Source organism: Musca autumnalis, unplaced genomic scaffold (assembly GCF_047663935.1).
Source record: "Musca autumnalis isolate F117 unplaced genomic scaffold, ASM4766393v1 scaffold_5, whole genome shotgun sequence".
Lineage (NCBI taxonomy): Eukaryota > Metazoa > Arthropoda > Insecta > Diptera > Muscidae > Musca > Musca autumnalis.
The window spans coordinates 10,340,488-10,361,655 of record NW_027412088.1 but is presented as its reverse complement, the minus strand read 5'-3'; the positions used below and the strand labels follow the sequence as shown (position 1 = coordinate 10,361,655).

At 35.5% G+C, this 21,168-nt stretch overlaps 2 protein-coding genes across 7 annotated transcripts in view; one reads left to right on the top strand and one right to left on the bottom strand.

The window, feature by feature from the left end:
- Window positions 1–21,168, bottom strand: part of Tret1-1 (Trehalose transporter 1-1) — a 125,856-nt gene that overhangs the window by 48,148 nt on the left and 56,540 nt on the right. Inside the window, exons 1-2 of one of the 6 annotated variants that reach the window (XM_073956304.1) lie at window positions 10,989–11,122; window positions 3,317–3,601 (exon numbers count right to left, since the gene is read on the bottom strand). In XM_073956304.1, the coding sequence (XP_073812405.1) occupies window positions 3,317–3,397 (81 nt within the window). In that variant the 5' untranslated portion in view covers window positions 3,398–3,601; window positions 10,989–11,122. Of the gene's footprint in view, window positions 1–3,316; window positions 3,602–10,172; window positions 11,123–21,168 lie in introns of those variants that run through there. The other 5 variants (XM_073956309.1, XM_073956307.1, XM_073956305.1 and 2 more) reach the window with 5 other exon arrangements.
- The window catches only part of Roc2 (Regulator of cullins 2), a 136,744-nt gene that overhangs the window by 60,624 nt on the left and 54,952 nt on the right, over window positions 1–21,168 (top strand). The window lies entirely within an intron of this gene.

Below are 21,168 nucleotides of genomic sequence, written 5' to 3'. Positions count from 1 at the left end.
TCTGAAAGAAAGGGTGCTTCCGTTAGCCCTTTACTGAAAGAATGGGTGCTTCCATAGAACCTTTCTGAAAGAAAGGGTGCTTCTATAGACCCTTTCTGAATGAAAATGGTGCTTCCGTAGACCCTTTCTGAATGAAAATGGTGCTTCCATAGACCCTTTCTGAATGAAAGGGTGCTTCCGTAGATCTTTTCTGCAAGAATGGGTGCTTCCATAGAACCTTTCTGCAAGAAAGGGTGCTTTCATAGAACCTTTCTGCAAGAAAGGGTGCTTCCAAAGACCCTTTCTGCAAGAAAGGGTGCTTCCAAAGACCCTTTCTGAATGAAAATGGTGCTTCCAAAGACCCTTTCTGAATGAAAATGGTGCTTCCATAGACACTTTCTGAATTAAAGGGTGCTTCCATAGAACCTTTCTGAATTAAAGGGTGCTTCCATAGAACCTTTCTGAATTAAAGGGTGCTTCCATAGAACCTTTCTGAAAGAAAGGGTGCTTCCATAGACCATTTCTGAAAGATAGAGGCCTTCCATAGACCACTTCTTGAAGATAGAGTCCTTCCATAGACCATTTCTGAAAGACAGAGTCCTTCCATAGACCATTTCTGAAAGAAAGGGTGCTTCCATAGACACTTTCTGAAAGAAAGGGTGCTTCCATAGACACTTTCTGAAAGAAAGGGTGCTTCCATAGACACTTTCTGAAAGAAAGGGTGCTTCCATAGAACCTTTCTGAAAGAAAGGGTGTTTCCATAGACCCTTTCTGAATGAAAGGGTGCTTCCATAGACCCTTTCTGAATGAAAGGGTGCTTCCATAGACCCTTTCTGAATGAAAGGGTGCTTCCATAGACCCTTTCTGAATGAAAGGGTGCTTCCATAGACCCTTTCTGAATGAAAGGGTGCTTCCATAGACCCTTTCTGAATGAAAGGGGGCTTCCATAGACCCTTTCTGAATGAAAGGGTGCTTCCATAGACCCTTTCTGAATGAAAGGGTGCTTCCATACACTATTTTTCCCTAGAACCTTTCTGAAAGAAGGGGTGCTTCCATAGAACCTTTCTGAAAGAAGGGGTGCTTCCATAGAACCTTTCTGAAAGAAAGGGTATTTCCATAGACCCTTTCTGAATGAAAGGGTGCTTCCATAGACCCTTTCTGAATGAAAGGGTGCTTCCATAGACTATTTTTCCCTAGACCCTTTCTGAAAGAAGGGTTGCTTCCATAGAACCTTTCTGAAAGAAAGGGTGTTTCCATAGACCCTTTCTGAATGAAAGGGTGCTTCCATAGACCCTTTCTGAATGAAAGGGTGCTTCCATAGACCCTTTCTGAATGAAAGGGTGCTTCCATAGACCCTTTCTGAATGAAAGGGTGCTTCCATAGACCCTTTCTGAATGAAAGGGTGCTTCCATAGACCCTTTCTGAATGAAAGGGTGCTTCCATAGACCCTTTCTGAATGAAAGGGTGCTTCCATAGACCCTTTCTGAATGAAAGGGTGCTTACATAGAACCTTTCTGAAAGAAAGGGTGCTTCCATAAACCCTTTCTCAAAGAAAGGGTGCTTCCATAAACCCTTTCTCAAAGAAAGGGTGCTTCCATAAACCCTTTCTGAAAGAAAGGGTGCTTCCATAAACCCTTTCTAAAAGAAAGGGTGCTTCCATAGACCCTTTCTGAATGAAAGGGTGCTTCCATAGACCCTTTCTGAATGAAAGGGTGCTTCCATAGACCCTTTCTGAATGAAAGGGTGCTTCCATAGACCCTTTCTGAATGAAAGGGTGCTTCCATAGACCCTTTCTGAATGAAAGGGTGCTTCCATAGACCCTTTCTGAATGAAAGGGTGCTTCCATAGACCCTTTCTGAATGAAAGGGTGCTTCCATAGAACCTTTCTGAAAGAAAGGGTGCTTCCATAAACCCTTTCTGAAAGAAAGGGTGCTTCCATAAACCCTTTCTGAAAGAAAGGGTGCTTCCATAAACCCTTTCTAAAAGAAAGGGTGCTTCCATAGACCCTTTCTGAATGAAAGGGCGCTTCAATAGATCCTTTCTGAATGAAAGGGTGGTTCCATAGACCCATTCTGAAAGAAAGCGTGCATCTATAGACCATTTTTGAAGAAAGGGCGCTTCCACAGACCCTTTCTCAAAGAAAGGTGCTTCAATACACCCTTTCTGAAAGAAATCAAGCTTCTATTGATTCTTTCTGAAATGAAGGATGCTTCCATAAACCCTTTCTGAAAGAAAGGGTGCTTCCACATATCCTTTCTTAACGAAAGGGTGCTTGCATAGACCATTTCTGAAAGAAAGGGTGCTTCTATAGACACTTTCTGAATGAAAGGGTGAATTTATAGATCCTTTCTAAAAGAAATCGTGCTTCCATATACCCTTTCTAAAAGAAATCGTGCTTCCATATACCCTTTCTGAAATAGGGTGCTTCCATATACCCTTTCTGAAAAAGGGTGCTTTTACATTCTAATTTTTCACCAAACGTAGCTTAAGTTTCGAGATGGGCCATATCGGCCCTTCGGGTACCTTCCCCACAAAGGTTAAAAAATGTTCGCTTAAATGGTCCGATTTTGTCCAAACTTTGCACATCGCAATATATTTTTTAAAAAATAGATCAGGATGGAATCTGGACTATATCGGTCGAGGTACTGACTGACTCCCACATAAAATTTCCTATTAAGACGGCACAGTTTTTTCGGGGGAAGTCCATATTTCCTGATATAATGAGTCAATACGAATTAAAATATTCGATATTTTATCGCAAAGTTCGATGAGGCCCAAAATCGGATATCGGTTGTGTAGCCGGTAATCGATTTGTCTTTAGACTTCTCAATTCACCGATACTTTTTCCTTTTTTTTAAAGAAAAAAATCTTCAAAAATTGGGAGTTTGTGGCAGATTCATTAAAATGTATAAAATATTTATTTTATTTACATTAGAGATGAACACCGTGGGCCAATCTTTATTTTGAATTGAATTTTAAAATAGAGACGCGTGCTCACCGTGTTACTAGTACCCGATTGTAATCTTGGCTGCGAGAAACAAGTTTTATCTATTTTAAATTCAAATTTAAACATTGTTGACAACAACCCAAGGGGGTGGGAGAAATTTCTTTTGCATAAATATCTGAGGTCAAGGCCTTCAAGAAGATTTGAGAATTGATCTAACAATTTGTTATGTTTTGGAAGAATTACATACAAACAAGTATGTATATACATATGTATTATAATGAACGCTTGTTCTTATTTACGACAACCTGTTGTGTTTGATATTGCATCTGATTTTTAAAACTAATATTAATTAATAAAAAAAATTAATAACATATTTCGATTTTTACTTACCCTTGATAATCGATCCTTTAATTTGCCCATGGCATTGCCCAGGGGCTGGTGCCCACTGCCACGATTATCCCTTCCGCTCATGTTTTTCCTCTTCTGTTGTTATTGGCTTTGTTGAATTTATTTGTTTATTTGAATTGAACTTCACTTCACTTGATTTGATTGTTTATTTATGTTTGCGATTTTTATTTCAGTTTCTTTTAATTCAGTTAAAATTTAAATTACAACACAACCACTGATTAATTCAAAATATGAAAATCTTCTCAGATTATTTGGTTCTTGTCTCTGCTGCAAAGATAATTTCAAAATAAAAGAAATTACGTTAAGTTTTCAAAAGAGAAATGTCTGTTGATTTAAGAGAATATTTGTTTGTGTGTTTATCAAAATAAAGAGTAGAACAACAAACGAAGACGATGACACTTCTGGCAAATACCACCAAACAAAACACAAAAACAAACTAAACCAATTAACAAAATAAACTGACTGATTTAATTGTTATTATATTTATTATGATTAATAATAACAAAATCGGTTGCATTGTATTTGTTGTGAACATTTTTTTGTTTTTGTATTTCATTTTTCGCCTACATTTGCAATATTTTCTGCAGATATGAGCAGCAAACCAATGAAACGTAGTTTTTAAATGTTTTCTACAATAACATAATATAGATATTTTGTTTTCTTTTTTATAACTATTTGCACATATAAATTTATATTATTTTTAAACGACTTATATTTATTGAAATTAAAATTGTCATATCATTTTTGTGCGCCTAATTTTGTTCTATTCACATTTAACACACAAAATATTCGAAACATTTAAGTAATTTCTAAGCAAATTATAGCAAAGTTAATAATGAACATTGGCCAATAAGTCCGCAATCTTTTCGAAAGATCAAGTAGGCCGCAAAGTCGTACTAATCGTAAGTTATGCCACCCGAAAATGTCGAAATGTTACCTATATCTCTGGAATTTTGTAACGCTCAAACCCAGCAAAAAAAAGTGATTACCAAGTAATGACTTTATTCAGTAAATTTTGACTGTTGTAACTACTTACAAATTGACCGTAAAAGTCATTATTTTTACATGGGGATGTCATAGGAAGGAAGTACTTCCTTAAATATGTTTTTTAAGTACATATTTAACCACATACCGGTAATCGAAAAACAGCTAAAAAACATATGTTCTATTTTTAGAACAATTGAGGTGAAAATATATTCCAATTCAACACTCTACTTTTTTGTTTTTTTTTTTACATTTTCTTGTCTTTCGGTCTTAACTTCTCATTTGTGGCCAAACACACTACACACTAGGCCACTCGTACCAACAGTAAAGCCCTCGGCACATACGGTCCGTTCAGTGACACGTTGGCACACGCGTTGTCCCAAAAAAGTTAAATTATGTTTAACTTTAATGAGTCAGCCACATTGTTGTTTTTCAAAAAACTTGGCATCACTTGCACTTTTTTCATGTGGTTCTTGTACCGCGATGCTCAACGCATCGTATGTGCCGAGCGCTTAAGGGTTTTTAAACACATATATTTACATCAAAATTTCTTCGAAATTTTGTTTAAAAAAATCCCATGCCGACGGTGAACTTTGAACAAACAACCCTAGGATTTATAGTCAGACACACTAGCTCTGTGGCATCGTACTCATTACTCAGTAAGTAAGTAGTAAGTAGGGATGTAAGTAGTTATGTGTAAGCCATTATATATTATATATATGAAGCACCCATTTACTGCGGAGGAGGAAGAATCGCAATTTACAATGTTTAATGTTGAAAATGCCATTAGGAATGATAAATCATCCAATACATTGGGTCTTGTCGGAATCTCCATGGTAATGCTGAACCATGTGGATGAGCCATGAGTTGAATATCTCACCAAAGTTCCCAACCTGTTACCTACATTGTATCCGAAGTCTGGAAAATGGGCAGGGTGGTCTCGATACCTAAAGCCAATCAAGAATGCCCGCTAAGGTGAATCGTAAAGACCGTTTCCTTTTTGACGCCCTTTAGAATTAGATACTCAGTTAGCGATTGTTAGCATGAGTTCCGTAAGTAGCACATCATTTTATACGCGAGGAATATGCAAATATCCGCCACTAAATCTACGATCACTCTGTTCACCACGTGGACTGCGGAGATGAGCACGGAGAATTCTGACCACAACTTAGAAACCGCAAAGTCCTATCAAAATGAGACTGAAGAGAATTGTAGCTATGAAAATTCTCTACAAGATGGACCTTTACGGTATTTTGGTAGGTTTTACCATTTTTGAGATATTGAAATTCAAATTGGGACAATGCACTGACTGTATCGCCCCTTAAAAAACAATGTCATGAAGGGTGCGCCTTAACTAACTTTTAATGAAAACCGCTTACACAGGGGAAGTTTCTGTGAATTCTGAAACAGCAATGTTCATAGATGAGAAAAATCCAAAAACAAGAAAAAATGGCTGTAGGGATTTTTAAATAAATCGCGGTCAAAATTCACATTTTTAGGTGTTTTTTAGGTTTTCACGATTTTGCTTGGAAACTGCAAATCCAATCGAAATTGAGCTAAAAAAAATTTTGTAGCTGTGAAAATTCTCTACAGGATTGACGTTTATGATTTGTTCTCAGGCTGTGCCATTTTTGAGATAAAGAAGCTCAGTTTACATTTTTAGGTTTTATTGTTAGGGTTTCGCGATTTTGCTTGAATACGGCATGTCTTATCGGTATGGGACCTGAGAAAATCTTATAGCTGTGAAAATTCTCTACAAGACTGGCTTATGTAATTTTTCCTAGGTTGTACCATTTTTTTTAGATATATAAGTTTAAGTTGGGAAAATGCAGTCATGACATTGTTTTATAAGGAGACGATACATAATTGAATTGAATTTGAATTGTCCCAATTTCAACTTCTATATCTCAAAAGATGTAAAACCTACGAAAATATTATTAAGGTAAATCTTGTAGAGAATTTTGATAGCTACAACATTTTCTTTATTCCCATTTTGATAGGACTTGCGGTTTCCAAGCAAAATCGCAAAACCCTAGACAACCCCTAAAAATGTCAACTTGAATCGCGATTTATTTAAAAAGCTCCGGCGATTTTTTTTTTGTTTTTTTAATTTTGCTCATCTATGAACATTGTAGTTTCAGAATCCGCAAAAACTTCTCAGGTGTAAGCACCTTTCATTTAAATTTGATTCAAGAGCACCGTGTGTGTGAATGTATGAGTGAAAAAAGCAACAACCAAATTACGTTTTTGTTTGTTTTTCTTCACGCACAGTGTACGTGAGGGAGAAAGGCAAATGCAAAGAGAACTCAGTGGGATCGCTGAGAATACTGTCGCGATTCAAGTTGACATTTTTAGGGGCTGTTTAGGTTTTTGCGATTTTGCTTGGAAACCGCAAGTCCTATCAAAATGGGAATAAAGAAAATGTTGTAGCTATCAAAATTCTCTACAAGATTTACCTTAATAATATTTTCGTAGGTTTTACATCTTTTGAGATATAGAAGTTGAAATTGGGACAATTCAAATTCAATTCAATTATGTATCGTCTCCTTATAAAACAATGTCATGACTGCATTTTCCCAACTTAAACTTATATATCTAAAAAAATGGTACAACCTAGGAAAAATTACATAAGCCAGTCTTGTAGAGAATTTTCACAGCTATAAGATTTTCTCAGGTCCCATTCCGATAAGACTTGCTTATTCAAGCAAAATCGTGAAACCCTAACAAAAAAAACCTAAAAATGTAAACTGAGCTTCTTTATCTCAAAAATGGTATAGCCTGAGAAAAAATCATAAACGTCAATCCTGTAGAGAATTTGCACAGCTACAACATTTTCTTTAGCTCCATTTCGATTGGACTTGCGGTTTCCAAGCAAAATCGTGAAAAACCTAAAAATCACCTAAAAATGTGAATTTTAACCGCGATTTCTTTAAAAATCCCTCCCTTGTTTTTTAAGGGGGCATTGTCCCAATTTGAACTTTAATATCTCAAAAATGGTAAAACCTACGAAAATACCGTAAAGGCCAATCTTGTAGAGAATAGCTACAACATTTTCTTCAGTCTCATTTTGATAGGACTTGCGGTTTCTAAGCAAAATCTTGAAAACCTAAACCACCCCTAAAAATGTCAACTTGAATCGCAATTTTTTTTAAAAAGCGCTCCGGCGATTTTTTTGTTTTTTGATTTTTCTCATTTATGAACATTGTAGTTTCCGCAAAAACTTCCCAGGTGTAAGCACCTTCCATTTAAATTTGATTCAAGAGCACCGTGTATTTTTTTCTCTGCGTGCATAATGTCTTTCAAAAGAAGTGACTGACAATGGCCCAAACTTTTCACATCGTAATACGTAGAACCTCGATAATTCGTTATTCAAGGGACCGGCAGTTTTATACGAATTATCAAGGATTTCGAATTAGCGTGGTTAAAATGCGAAGGAAATGCCTTGAAGGGACCGACAGCTTATACGAATTATTGAGGTACGTATTATCGCGACTCTACTGTACCTATTTCGCTCAAACTTAAATAGCGATTGTCGATAGCACACAAGTCCTTTCACCCGCAAAACTCTAAAATTTCTGCATTGGGACTTTTGTGATTGTTTTGAACTGTGAAATGTGTTTCTGATTACGACGGTATAATTTTTTGTTCGTGGGCCTGACATAATGACACAAAAGCTTTAAAATACATACGGTGACCAACTATGGCTGAATCGCACGATAACTATCGAAAGTAATGATTCCCAAAACTAGATATATAAGATAAAAAATGCATGTGCACTCCGTCCACAAAAGTTCAATACGTTTGAGCTATAATCCTCTTCTGATACAGATAGTGTACTCAGGATATGGAAAGAACATTTTTCAAAACTGTTGGTATCCAATAGCAGCGAAGACGACGAAGATACCACAGTCCCAATCCCAGAAGATGGTATTGAATGTATACCGCCCAGCCAAGATGAGGTAAACACAACAATAAATCGGCTGAAGAATAATAAGGCAGCAGGAACCGATGGCTTACCAGCCGAGCTGTTCAAAACCGGAGGCGACACGCTGATAAGGTGTATTCACCAGCTAGTTAGCACCATCTGGCAGGAAGAACGAGTACCCGGCGATTGGAACCTGAGTATCCTGTGCCCCGTCCACAAGAAGGGAGATAAAACTGTATGCTCTAACTATAGGGGCATAAGTCTACTCCCTATTGCCTACAAGATCGTGTCAGGGATATTGTGCGAACCAATGCGGCTTTAGACCTGGCAAGTCCACCATTGACCAGAGTGGCCGAATTGGTCCATACTTTCCACATCCTAATATATCTACCAGATATAGATCAGGTTCAAATATGGACTATATTTGTCCACTACTTCGTGTACCTCCCAAACAAAATTTCGGATAAGTTCACTTTAAGACCTGCTATCGAATCACTTTGATTTTTGTTGAAGCAACTTGCATTCGCTGCCTCAATTACGATGGTAAACGTTTTTTCAGGGGCAAATCCATACTTCTTGAGCAAACAGCCCGAAGGTTGTAAAAACCCCCTTTGGCACCAGATGTAGTTGCTGGAGATCCACTTCCATACTGGTCAATGTCGATCCATTCCTTTAAGTATTTCCTCCCCAAAACTTTTGCTCTTTACATTTTTGTCGGTTTTTAAAACCCTCTAAATACAATTGTTTCAATATACACGGGCTAGGGTATATCTCTGTCGGCCAAGCCGACTGATACTTTTTTACTTGTCATTACTACCTTTACTATTAATTACAATTAATAGATTAAAGGCTTAAAAATAAATAAGATACATGATATAAGCAACGCAATTGCAACTACTCCATTAAAATAAACTAATTATGGACAATGTTATATTATATTATTATCAATCGAAAATTTTAAGGAAATTTAAAGGATTTCGACAGTTATTATAAATTGTAGTATAGGCCTTTCCAGCGAACATAAATTTTATTTCATTTACATTAGAGTTTTTTGCCGGGTTAATATTTTTTAGGAGGATTTATTTTGACTTATACGTAATGGAATTGACATTTGAAACCCAGTGGAATTATTAAATCTTGTTATATGTAAACAGGCTATAAGGGTAATTTTTATATGATTTCTTTTAATATTAAAATTTGGAGGCATTAAAAATATAATTTTCAGCCCCAACTTTTGCAATATTAAATGGTTGTAAAAATTACTGTCAAAATGATGGGTCAATAAAAATATACATATTTCCATATTTTCACTAGACTTTCATTTGTTCTTGCATTTTGACATTATTTCAATGTCAGCGGACGGTATATATTTTGTGTTGGTGGAGGTTATATATTATTCTATCCAGACGACTGCGAAATAGTTATTTTTTTGTTTAATATTGTAATTTTGTTTGTTTTCAAGTCATATGGTGGTGTCATCGTCTGCGCCATTGTCTTTGTAAACAATTGTGTTTTATTAGATGAAAAACGCCTTTGCTACTGCAGATCACTTTTTGCTTTTCTTCACCACACAAACGAAATTTGTGCAAAATTTTCTTCACTAAACATTTAAGAAAAAATAAAATAAAACACATTGATTTGTCACTTTTCTTGTTGCATTCTATTTTTATTTGTTTTTGTTGCAACAATTCACGGTCTCGTCAGACGATCTGTTGTCGTCGTTTTTCACTATCACGTTTAGAAAGTCACAATGAGAAACATTTTTTCTTTACAATTTATTTTGTCGTTTCGATTTTTATTTTGGTCAATTTTAATGGCATCGTGCCCTTGGCGCAGTTTTTCGCAAAACGAACGTGAATGTCTCGAAAATCTTTTAAAGAAAATAAAAAAAGGAATTTTCAATTTCATTACGACAAAGTCCATTTCTACCTTTCGCCGCGCCGATTCTTGTTACGTAAATGCACATTTTTTTGTTCAAAGAAATACAAAATAAATATTTAACCGCATATTTTTTCATACACATTTTTTATATTTTTTTTAGTTTTTATTTATTTGTTTTATTGCCTCACTTCGGCGTTCATTGGGTGTTAATTGTGAAGTTAACCAACTGCAGACGGCAGTTAGTTGTTGATCGATGTTTGTGATACAGTTCGATTTACAACAGCCAATGGCATATTGCGCTCATTTTTTTAAATTCTAAACCAGATTTTTAAAAACTTATTAACATTTAATTTCCATAAGACAGCCAAGTTTAATACGCCGCTGAGATCGTTCAAAGTATGGAGGGCAGAAAACTGTTGCACAGCTGGCCAAAGTAATTTTGCATTTTATTACGGAACTTGAAATATTTGAAGAAATTCACGTTTTATTTGAACTCAGAGTCAGCCGACTTTTTGTTGTTTTTTTTTTTTAGTTATTTAATATTCAAACTACAAAAATGTCACTCACTTAAAAAATTATACATTTTTTAAATTTGTTTTAGTTTAGGAATTTATTTGAATTTATTATTTTTGATATTAAAAACGAAACTCAAGGCACAATTTTCATCACATTTTTCTTTTACACCAAATATTTGCACATTTTGTAACTATTAACTACCGTTTTTATCTAACTATTTATTATTATTGTTTTATATTTTTTTTTTTTCAAATTTTATCTAAATTTGCGTTAAATTTTTATCTTTATTTTTATTGAACTTTTTTTTGTGGCCAACAAACACTCAGCCAGTATCTTTTTGACATTTACCTTTTTGTTTATCAATTATATCCAAACGGGAAACTAAAGCCAGAGACACGAATGTCAGTTGTTTATATAGTGAACGCTTGACGTCCGTCTCCTCCTCCTCACGAAAAACGTTCGAACTCGATTCTTGTAATAATGCGCTCAGCTAACTCATTTGCCCAAAGAGAACTCACAGAGATACAACACAATTACCATTACAAATTTTCTACAATATTTTTGTTAGTTGTTGGGGATCCTCTCTTGCTGTTGTTTCTGTGCTTTGCTAAATTACCACAAAAAAATGCATTTCTTACATAGAGTTGCCGTTACATGATAAATTGTACTCTGAGATGGGAATGTAAGAAATTGAATGAATGTACCCAGTTTGTCTGTGATCTTGATTTAAGTTGAATAAAAAGGTCTTTGATTGTATGAAAGGTTACTTTTTATGTTCTCAGCTTCTAAATTAACGATCAAAAATGTGCTGCATCAAAATAATGGGTTTAGACCCCATGTACATACAAATATTTAGACAATATGTTCATTCATATATCTTTTCAGTTATGTGGTTCCTCTGTGTCCAGATTCAACAAATCTGTCACCTGGACTGATTGTGTCCATAAATAATCAAGAAACGGTGTAGCTACACGCAAAGAAAAAATATGATTGATCCAACAATATTCGAAGAGCAACATATATATTTCTTGTAAAAATATTGTTAGATTCCGTATGTAGTATTGTGAGTCCAAAAATTGTTTTTGTCAACTACAACAATTTGAACTTCAATATCTCAAAAATGGTAAAACCTACAAAAATACCGTAAAGGCTAATCTTGTATAGAATTTTCAAAGCTACAACATTTTCTTCAGTCTCATTTTGATAGGACTTGCGGTTTCTAAGCAAAATCGTGGAAACCTAAACTACCCCTAAATATGTCAACTTGAATCGCGATTTATTTAAAAAGCGCTCCGGCGATTTTTTCTTGTTTTTTTGATTTTTCTCATCTATGAACATTGTAGTTTCAGAATCCACAAAAACTTCCCAGGTGTAAGCACCTTCCATGTAAAGTTGCTTCAAGAGCACCGTGTAGTTTTTGTCAACTGGAGATTATTCTCTTTTCTTGGAAAATTTAATTCTCTTTTCTCTCGGTATTCGATGCCGTTGTGAAAAACAATTTTGGTGTGTTTTGTTTGTGTGATAGAATGATTTTATCTTAGTTTTTTGTGTATGTACCTCCCCTGCAAACATTTCTCCAAATTATGGAAGATTGTTCGCTCAGATTAATCTTCTGTGATTCCCAACGGCGATCATTGGACGATTGTTTACATTTTTTTCTTAGATTTTTCAAATGATCGTCCTAGAGCAGAGGTGCTCACATTGAAGATGTGTTTCTCCGTTGCAGGCCAAACACCCGCTTGCGCGATGGGCTAGTTCGGCATCGGAAACTCGTCGATTCTCAGCGTTACAGTAACTAGTTCCACTTCTGACCCCTCACAGTGCAATCAACTGTAAACTTTAACATGGGGATGTCATAGGAGGTAACCAATTGACACTCTATGCATTACATGTAGGTGGTATTGTACTAGTTCCAGGTTTACAGTCATATACCAGTTTATTTATAAAAAAAAGTGGTGGGAAATATCCACAACTGACGCTTCGCCGTTTACATGGGGATATATAGGTGTCAATTGGTTCCCTTCGCATTACTTATGGGTCAATTGTGAACTAGTACCACTTACCTCTAGTTTAGGACTATTTAAATTGCGACAATTGGAATTGCTAGCGGGTAGAGAGAAGAAGAGGACGATTTGCATATTTCCTTCGTATTCCTTTTTTATATCAGAACAATATGAATAATATGTACGAATACGTTCAGTCCATCAACACTAGCTTCTGTTTTTGGATGCTGCATTTATATTTAAGTTATTAAGAAAATGTAAATGTGAATTATTTATACAATTCGTCGTTTAACTTAAGTTAATTAAGTCGCAACTGACGCCTCTTCGTTTACTTGGGGATAAAAAAGTGACAATTGGTTCCCTTCGCATTACTTAGGGGCCAATATTTGTACTAGTACTGATTAGAACTAGTTCTAGACTACTTAAATTGCGACAATTGGAATTTTCATCGCAAGCGGGCAACGACTGATGCTTACTCCCAATTTACGCTACAGTGAAGAAATGAGCAGCCCTGCCCTAGAGAATAGCAGAATACTCTTCTGGAAGAGCAACATATGATTGTCACTGACATTTTTGATTTGGTTGTATATAATTCTCATATACACTTTCGACAGGTTTTGCCGAGTTTAACTAGAAAGACAACAAATTGAATGATGAAGCAGTATAACTACAACATAAGGAATAATTAAAAATCATAACAAGGAAGAAAAGAAAACAAAAGGGGGTAATAAAACTCAAAGACAACAAATGAAAAAAACCCAAAGAATAATTCTATTCTTTTTTACTTTTTACTTTATATTTTAAACTTCTAAAGATCTTCCAGATGATTAATCTGCGATTCTTCCTCGGGATTCGCTTCCTAGACACAGTTACCTTATGTTGGGGATTCGCAGAAGATCTTTAGTTGCGATCTTCCGCGATTGCATTGATCTTCCCCGCGAATCCCAGATTATCATTAAGCGATTGAAAATTTAAAAAAAAAAAATGTATTTTATGGTTTTTTATTCCTTATGTTGGGGTGGATGCTTGGATGAGCGCAATGATGTAGTTATGTTTATCTTTGTTGTCAGTTAAAGCAGCAAAACTTGACCATATATTGTGTTTATCAGTAATCGCATTATTATACGTGACATACATACCAAAGTAATGTGGAAAGTGTATATGAGAATTATATACAATCAAATCTAAAGTTTCAGTAACAGGTTTTCTGGAATGAAAATAGTTTTTGTAAAAATTCTAGATTATGATGGTTCCTACCATCGGTAGTGTTAATTATTTTTACAATATTACGTAATTTCGTAAGTTGTATTTGTTTTTTTATGTTTGGAGCAAAAGGTGGCTTTTTTGGATTTGCAATTACAGTGCTTGAACAAAACAAATAAATTGTTGGAACAAAAATAGATATTGCTGTTCCAACAAAAGCGAACAATATTTTTTCTCTTCGTGTGTGCAGATAAATAAGTGCTGCGCGACATGTGTTTCCCATGTAGGGCATGTATTGTGATCTTAACTGGGCTAAAACCACTTGTGTTTGCCTTGGCAGATGTCGTTCTTATGCTGCGATGAATGAGGGTTGTTAGTCTCTGAGTATACTACTATGTTCACACTGTGTCTTTATACTGCCTGTGCAACAGCATCAGTGTGAATGCTACCCAACAACAAAGTTTCTTTGTCAGCACCCTAAGTGTTGCCGGTCAGCGACTTGACGCCCTTGTTCTTATTTCTGATCATGTTGCAAATAGCTGGACGACGTAAATATGCCCTCAAACGTTACAACAAATATCTTGGGGTAGTTAGTGGTCGGTATCAAGACACCATCGACCAATATATTCATGCCAAGCCTCATTTCAGCCGTCCATGTGGTGAACAGTGTGACAGTGGATTTAGCGGCGGATATTTTCATATGGATATCTATTACCTATCAATAGGACACGACGCGAAGATTGTATAATCATTCACATAAATTACCATCTCAATACCGACTGGAGTGTGTGGAAAGGTAGAGATTAAACAGTTTCGGAAATATCACTCCGCTTTGGGGAATTCCCTCTTTCACTCTTCGGGTCTTAAACTTTTTATTTCTAAATTCCGCAGACGACTGGCGTCAACTCATATAGGAGGTTATTCTGAACAAAAATTCCCCGTCAGTTTTGTCTTTCTGCCGATTAAAGGAGAAAGTGAGAAAACTCACGGGGAATTTACATTCAGAATAACTCCCTTAGTTGATTACACTATGCAACACTGAAACAAACAACTTCTAGCATGCATTTTTTGAAAGACTACAAAAACCCTTGTAGGATTTTGTCCTGTCAGATCCAGTTCGGATTTTATGGCCTCATCTAAACCGGGCAAAATCTACACTTTTTTGCATTTATCAGACCTTTATCTCAGAAACGAATAGGAATTTGGCCTTGCTGTCTTTGTATTGTAGCCCTAAACTAGTAGAACTTATCTTTTGAAAAAACTACATAAGAAAAACTCCATCTAGGGCATCAAAATCTGTAAAATATAGAAAATTTTACATAATTGCTGGAATTCTGGTCAGTATCGGCTAAACTATTGGGAGTTGAACCAAGTAACCTTTTGCAAAAATCTTCCAAATAAAGTTCTCAACAATTCTGTAGAACATTCTGACATTTTGCATCATATATTTTACAACACGTATTTCAAACACAGTTCACACCAACAGTTTATTCTCGTATTTCGGATTTCACTACATTATTGACATTTTTAGTAAATCGTCGTGGAAAAATGTATTGAAAACAACGGCATAGGGACATTTTACAACAATGACATGTTCTGAAGAGTTGTGTATTACATTTCAGGGAATATTTTTCCAAAAGAAAATATTCAGAAATTTTGAAATTTGAGTTGTTTTTCGAGTTCATTATTTCTTCTAATATTTTTTTTTTTTTTGTCCTTATCTACAAATTTGCTTCAGAGGTCAGAAAAAGATTCGCATTAGTTTCAGAGATATAGCTCCGAACTTCTTTAGAAACTCAATATTTAACCCTGTTTAGATGGGGCCATAAAATCCGAGCTGGATCTGACACAACAAAACCCAACTTGTTTGCACAAGATCACCTTAAAAATGTTGCACAGTGTTATCAAACACGGCTGGCTATGTCCTCAAACAGCTTGGTAGCTTGACGATATCGACAGCCTTCGGTAGGCCAAGAGCCACCAGTTCTGGTTCAGTCCTCGACTGAACTGTTGTGGTACATACTGTGCATTTTCCAGAATCCATGATGATTTGGGCAACTAGGAAACTGCTTCTCATCATGGGGGGAAGTAGTGACTGTACAATTCGTCTCTGCTGGTATCCTTGCCTGTCTTCATTAACGGGACCACCCTGCCAACTTTCCAGCCATCCGGTACAATATGGGTTTGCTTAATTCAAATTGTGACACTTGTCAAATACTCAACTCTGGGTTCAACCTACGGCTTTAGCATTACCACTGAGGTTCCATGTGAGTACAACGCGTTGGATGATTTTGCGTTTCGGATGACATCTGAAACGTCATAAATAGTATAAGAGGTACCACACTCGAGATACTCGCTTGAGAAAGCTCTTTAGGCCTGCGTACATAAGATGCTCTGCCTGATTGCCTTGCTTTCCTGCTTCATTTTTGACATAATAAAAATAAAAGAATAAAGAAGGCCGAGGAAATTTCGAACTGGGTTGCCCTTTTCTTTTTTATCCTTTTATCAGAAGTAAGCAAGGTAAGCAGGCAAGGCAGCTTATGTACGCAGGCCTTTTCACAGTTGAAATTCTATCATCCTTCTTTCCCAAATTTGAAAGTGATTTAACCGTTGCCTACAATTTTCTAAATCCTACCTACTGCTTAAGCATTACCACTGATATTCCATGTGGGCACAACGCGTTGGATGATTTTTCGTTTCGGATGACATCTGCAACATCGTAAATAGTATAAGAGGTACCACTCTCGGGATACTGGCTTGAGAAAGCTCTTTTACAGTTCAAATGACCACTCCGGATTCACGCCATTAAAGTGACAACCGTTCTATCATCCTTCTTTCCCGAATTCGAAAGTGATTTAACCGTTGCCCACAATTTAATAAATCCTGTACAAATGTTGCATTACTTTAGGTGGTCTAACCACATTTTTGGTTGTGTTCACCGCCTATTAGCCTGTTGAGTGGTACAATTTCGGTTATTCGACCAGCAGGTATGTAGCGGGCAGCTGCAGCTATGGTGATGTCCTTGAAAATTCTCCCACCTAATCTACAATCTGAAAGATTGTGCAGCTCTCAGAAGCGGTGATTGGTAAATTTTCTGAACCCTTGCCAATCAGATTTTCCATGGTTCATAAAAGTACGGCGTTTAGACAAGCATGGTCACATTTGGCACGGCGGTGCCGATGATTTTCGGCAATTTACACGCACACGACCCGAATGCACAGAAAGAGCGTACAAAAGAGAACAAATGTTTTGCTTTGTTATTGTTTTATAGCTTGCGTGAATACAAACTTACTAACACACTGTTATAAGTTGCCAATATTTTGCATACGTTCACATTTTCTCCGTTCTCTTTTTGGTCATGATCGGTTTAGAGGTTATGAAGTAACATGGTCTGTTAGCGGAGAAGGTGATAGGGAGATGGTCTTAGAAATGACGAGTTGCAAGGGTGATGTCTGTCTAGTTGTTATGTACGCACGATAACTCTCGAACGGATCAATCGATTTGGTAGCTGGTAATATTATGTCCAAAGTTAGATCAATTTCGAAGATAAAACCATTTTTCCCACAAAAGTTCAAAATATTTCGCTAAAATGGTGGAAACGATAACCCTCGAAAAGAATAACCGATTCAAAATAGACTATATCGGTCCACTCCTTCGGGCACTTTACTCACAAAATTGTAAATATTCCCAAAACTGAAGTTTAAAGACATTTCGCCGCACAATTTTTGGGGCAAGCCCAAAGTTCCTGACATAATGGCCCAAAAGCTCTTACGAACTGAGTATCGAATTTGGCCGACACATTGCACATCGTAAAATGTCTTCCAAGCTTTATATTGGACAACACCTTCGGGTACCTCCCTCACAAAAGTTCAATATTTGCGCTTAAGTGCAGTTTAAGGACTGTTTGAGGATATTTTGAAATTTTTACTGAAGATAGTTTTGTGTTTTCATGGGCAAGTCCCATAAAGGTCCAATATCTGTATAAAATGCTACGGTGCCCAACCAAAATGGTTAATAGGCACGATAACTGCCGAAAGAAGTGACTGACATTGGTCGTAATATTTCTCTCAAGCTTAAATAAATTTCGAATATGGACTATATCGGATAACTCATACCTTCAACAAAAGTCCAAAAATTTTTCTTAAGTGCAGTTTAAGGGCCATCCAAGGATCGTTTTGAAATGTTTATCAAAGGCTTTTTCTTGTGGTCCAGTTTAATGCGATGTAAAGATTTTCGTGGGCGAGTTCATGCTTCCTGACATATTTACCCAAAAGCTCTAAAAAAATATGGTTGACATGATAACTATCGGAAGAAATTAGATTAGGTCATGTTAAAAAATGGACTATACCAGTCCATACTTAAGGTATCTCCTCCGCAAAAGTTAAATACTATACGGTATAGTCTATACCGCTTTAATACAATTTAAATTTTCATTTGAAAACTATGTATCTTTCATGTATTTCCATGAATTTACTCTACCCAAAAAATACCCATTATTCACTATCAAAATCCCCCAAAATGCACTGTTGGTGGAGGTGGTGACCCTTTTTAATTGAATGCATTTGGTTACAGAGATCGAGAGAGCTGCACAGCACTATATTTCAGTCAAGAAGAGTATTTCGGAGCTAAATTGAATAATTAACCACGAACAAGAGAGTAGTTGTACAAAATCTCATGAAGATCAAGATCTTACTTCACTTGGAGAAGAATAACATATAGGACATTGAGTACTACTGAATTTTTATGTTGATGATGGATACGGGAAGTAGAACGAAATGCACCAAAACTTAATGAATGTTATGTTCAAAAGGTTTACACGAAAAAGTTTGATTTCTATTTGCTGTTGTTATAGGTTCTATAGATATTTCATTTGTAGGAAAAGTTTGTACCCACAAAATACGCAATTTACAAAACGATAAAATTTCAAGGGTAAAAAATAAAAAAAATTGTAAGTTGTTAAATTAAATGCAAAATGTGGAGACGACGACCACGCATCTGACAGAATATGGTTTGTTGTTGTGGAAAATCACATCCATGTTATTCCCCGAAAACAGCTTCTTTTTATGGGAAATTGTTTTCTTCATGTTGTTGTTGTGTTAATACCCATGACAGAGTGGAAATTTACTCTTCGTTCAAAGAAAGTTAAAAGTGGTGGGGTTGTCGTTGATATAATTAATGGAACGCCTTTCGATTTCCTTATGGTATTTTAAATGCCTTAATTGTGGGTTATTATGAGCTGTAAGAATACGTACTACATATTAACATGAATGAATGGATAAAAAGGGGCTTTAAATTAAATGATTAAATACGAATTGCAATGTTCCTCTGCCAAACTGACCACCCGATCCAAATGAATTATGAAAATTGAGGTATGCAGTTGGATATTGGTTGACTATAGTGGTTAAGGTTTTTCAAAATGTATGCGTCATAAATCTCTTCATTATCTTGAACTTTCCATTCTTATGGAGTAAAAAACTCATTAGAAAACTACATTCAATATAGACCAGACCTAATCACGGAGAACAAGATACCATTTAAGAGAAATTAGAAAAAACACGATTTTTGGAAGTTTTTTTCGATCGATGTTTCATTCAGTGTTGAACTTTATTGTCCCCAAATACAGTTCCCCAGATTAAACAATTAAAAAATTAGAACAAAATTAAAAAATATTAACTTATTTGTATTTCAACAAAAAACTGAAAGGAAATTGATGGGTAAAAATTGCACTGTTCTGAGTAGGGATTAAAATTGAAAATTAAATAATTAGAAAAAAAAATTAAAAAATATTGAAAATTGATGGGTAAAAATTGCACCGTTCTAAGTAGGGATGGTATAGACCTACTTTTTGCTAACAGATGAAGAAATCTTTGATGACGAAAAATCACTGTAAATTGTTTTCATGTGCAAAACTATAATCGATTCAAAAATATCTAACTAAAATTCTTTTTTTCATATCTCACACCTTTATACTTCCGAAACTTGTGGAAATTAACATTTTAAAAAGAGAATGTATCAACAATTTAAAATGTACAGTTAGGCAAGGAATGTATTGCAAAAACCAAAATTGTAGAAAATTTCATATTAATTGTTCGTTTATGGCAACAAATTATGTAAAATCGTTTATGCAAATCTCTTGCTATAGATCCTTACAACAATATTCCGTCAAAATATGCAAAGGTTATTTGCGATTTATAACAAATACGGTCAAAAATAAGAATTAACTACTACTTGGGGGTGACAATAAATAAACTATAAAATTTTTGCAAATTTTTGCGGTCATTATGCATTTTTATGCTAATAATAGACAAAGTATTGAATGTAATAAAGTTCAGTGATAAAAAATGTGGTCATGGAGGGTCTTCAGTCAGGTAAAAAACGCATGGGACCATATTAACAATAAACAATGACGAATCGGCCACAGGCAAGTATGCCAAGAATGAATATTTGACTCAATATGTATTGTAGGATAATGGAACAATGCAAAACAGTCCGATTTTGGCTTTAAGAACATCGAAATACCTCTGGAAAGTATATAGAAAAAATTGACACCAGTGTAGTATTTTAGAACGCCCTACGACAGAGCACTATTTCGTCTCTCAATGGTATTGATATGATTTAATTTTTACTAAGTGGATAGATATTGTCCTCTGCTATCATAATAAATCCAAACAATTGCGCGAAATCCAATAAAACCCATCAAATATGGAAATTAAACCGCTACTGGAGAAGCTGGAATACCGAATATTTGGGTACTATATTCTTTACCATAGAAAATAGTATGCGAAATTGGGTTCACGGATATAGAAATGATTGGGAAGATATCCCCACTGACATCATTAAGAAATATTTAATAGTCAATAGTCTGAAAGTCAGAAAAATCGATCCCGAAAGCACAAACAAAGTCAATTACCACCATTCCAAAGACCAGGTAATGTCATGTTAATCTTATTTGTGTAAATTGCCGATGTAATATAACAACACAAAACTCTTAAATACATCGGGCCAACATCCTGATATCAACCCTCATAAAATGTTTGGGTCCAATTTAACAAAAAACTCCAAAAACATCCTCCAACGAAGGATCAAGATTTACTTAAAATTGGGGAACCTGTATCCTTAGAGTGGAACATACCGAGCCTTAATTTTTGGTTTAACTAAGCTCATTAATGCTCCAATGAATGTCCAAAGTGGATAGACAATTCATTAAGGAACACACCTTTGGTAATTCTTGAAGAAACCATCGATTTGGTATTCTTTGCAATACTTTTATTGTCACCCCCAAATAGTAGTTAATTCTTATTTTTGACAGTATTTGTTATAAA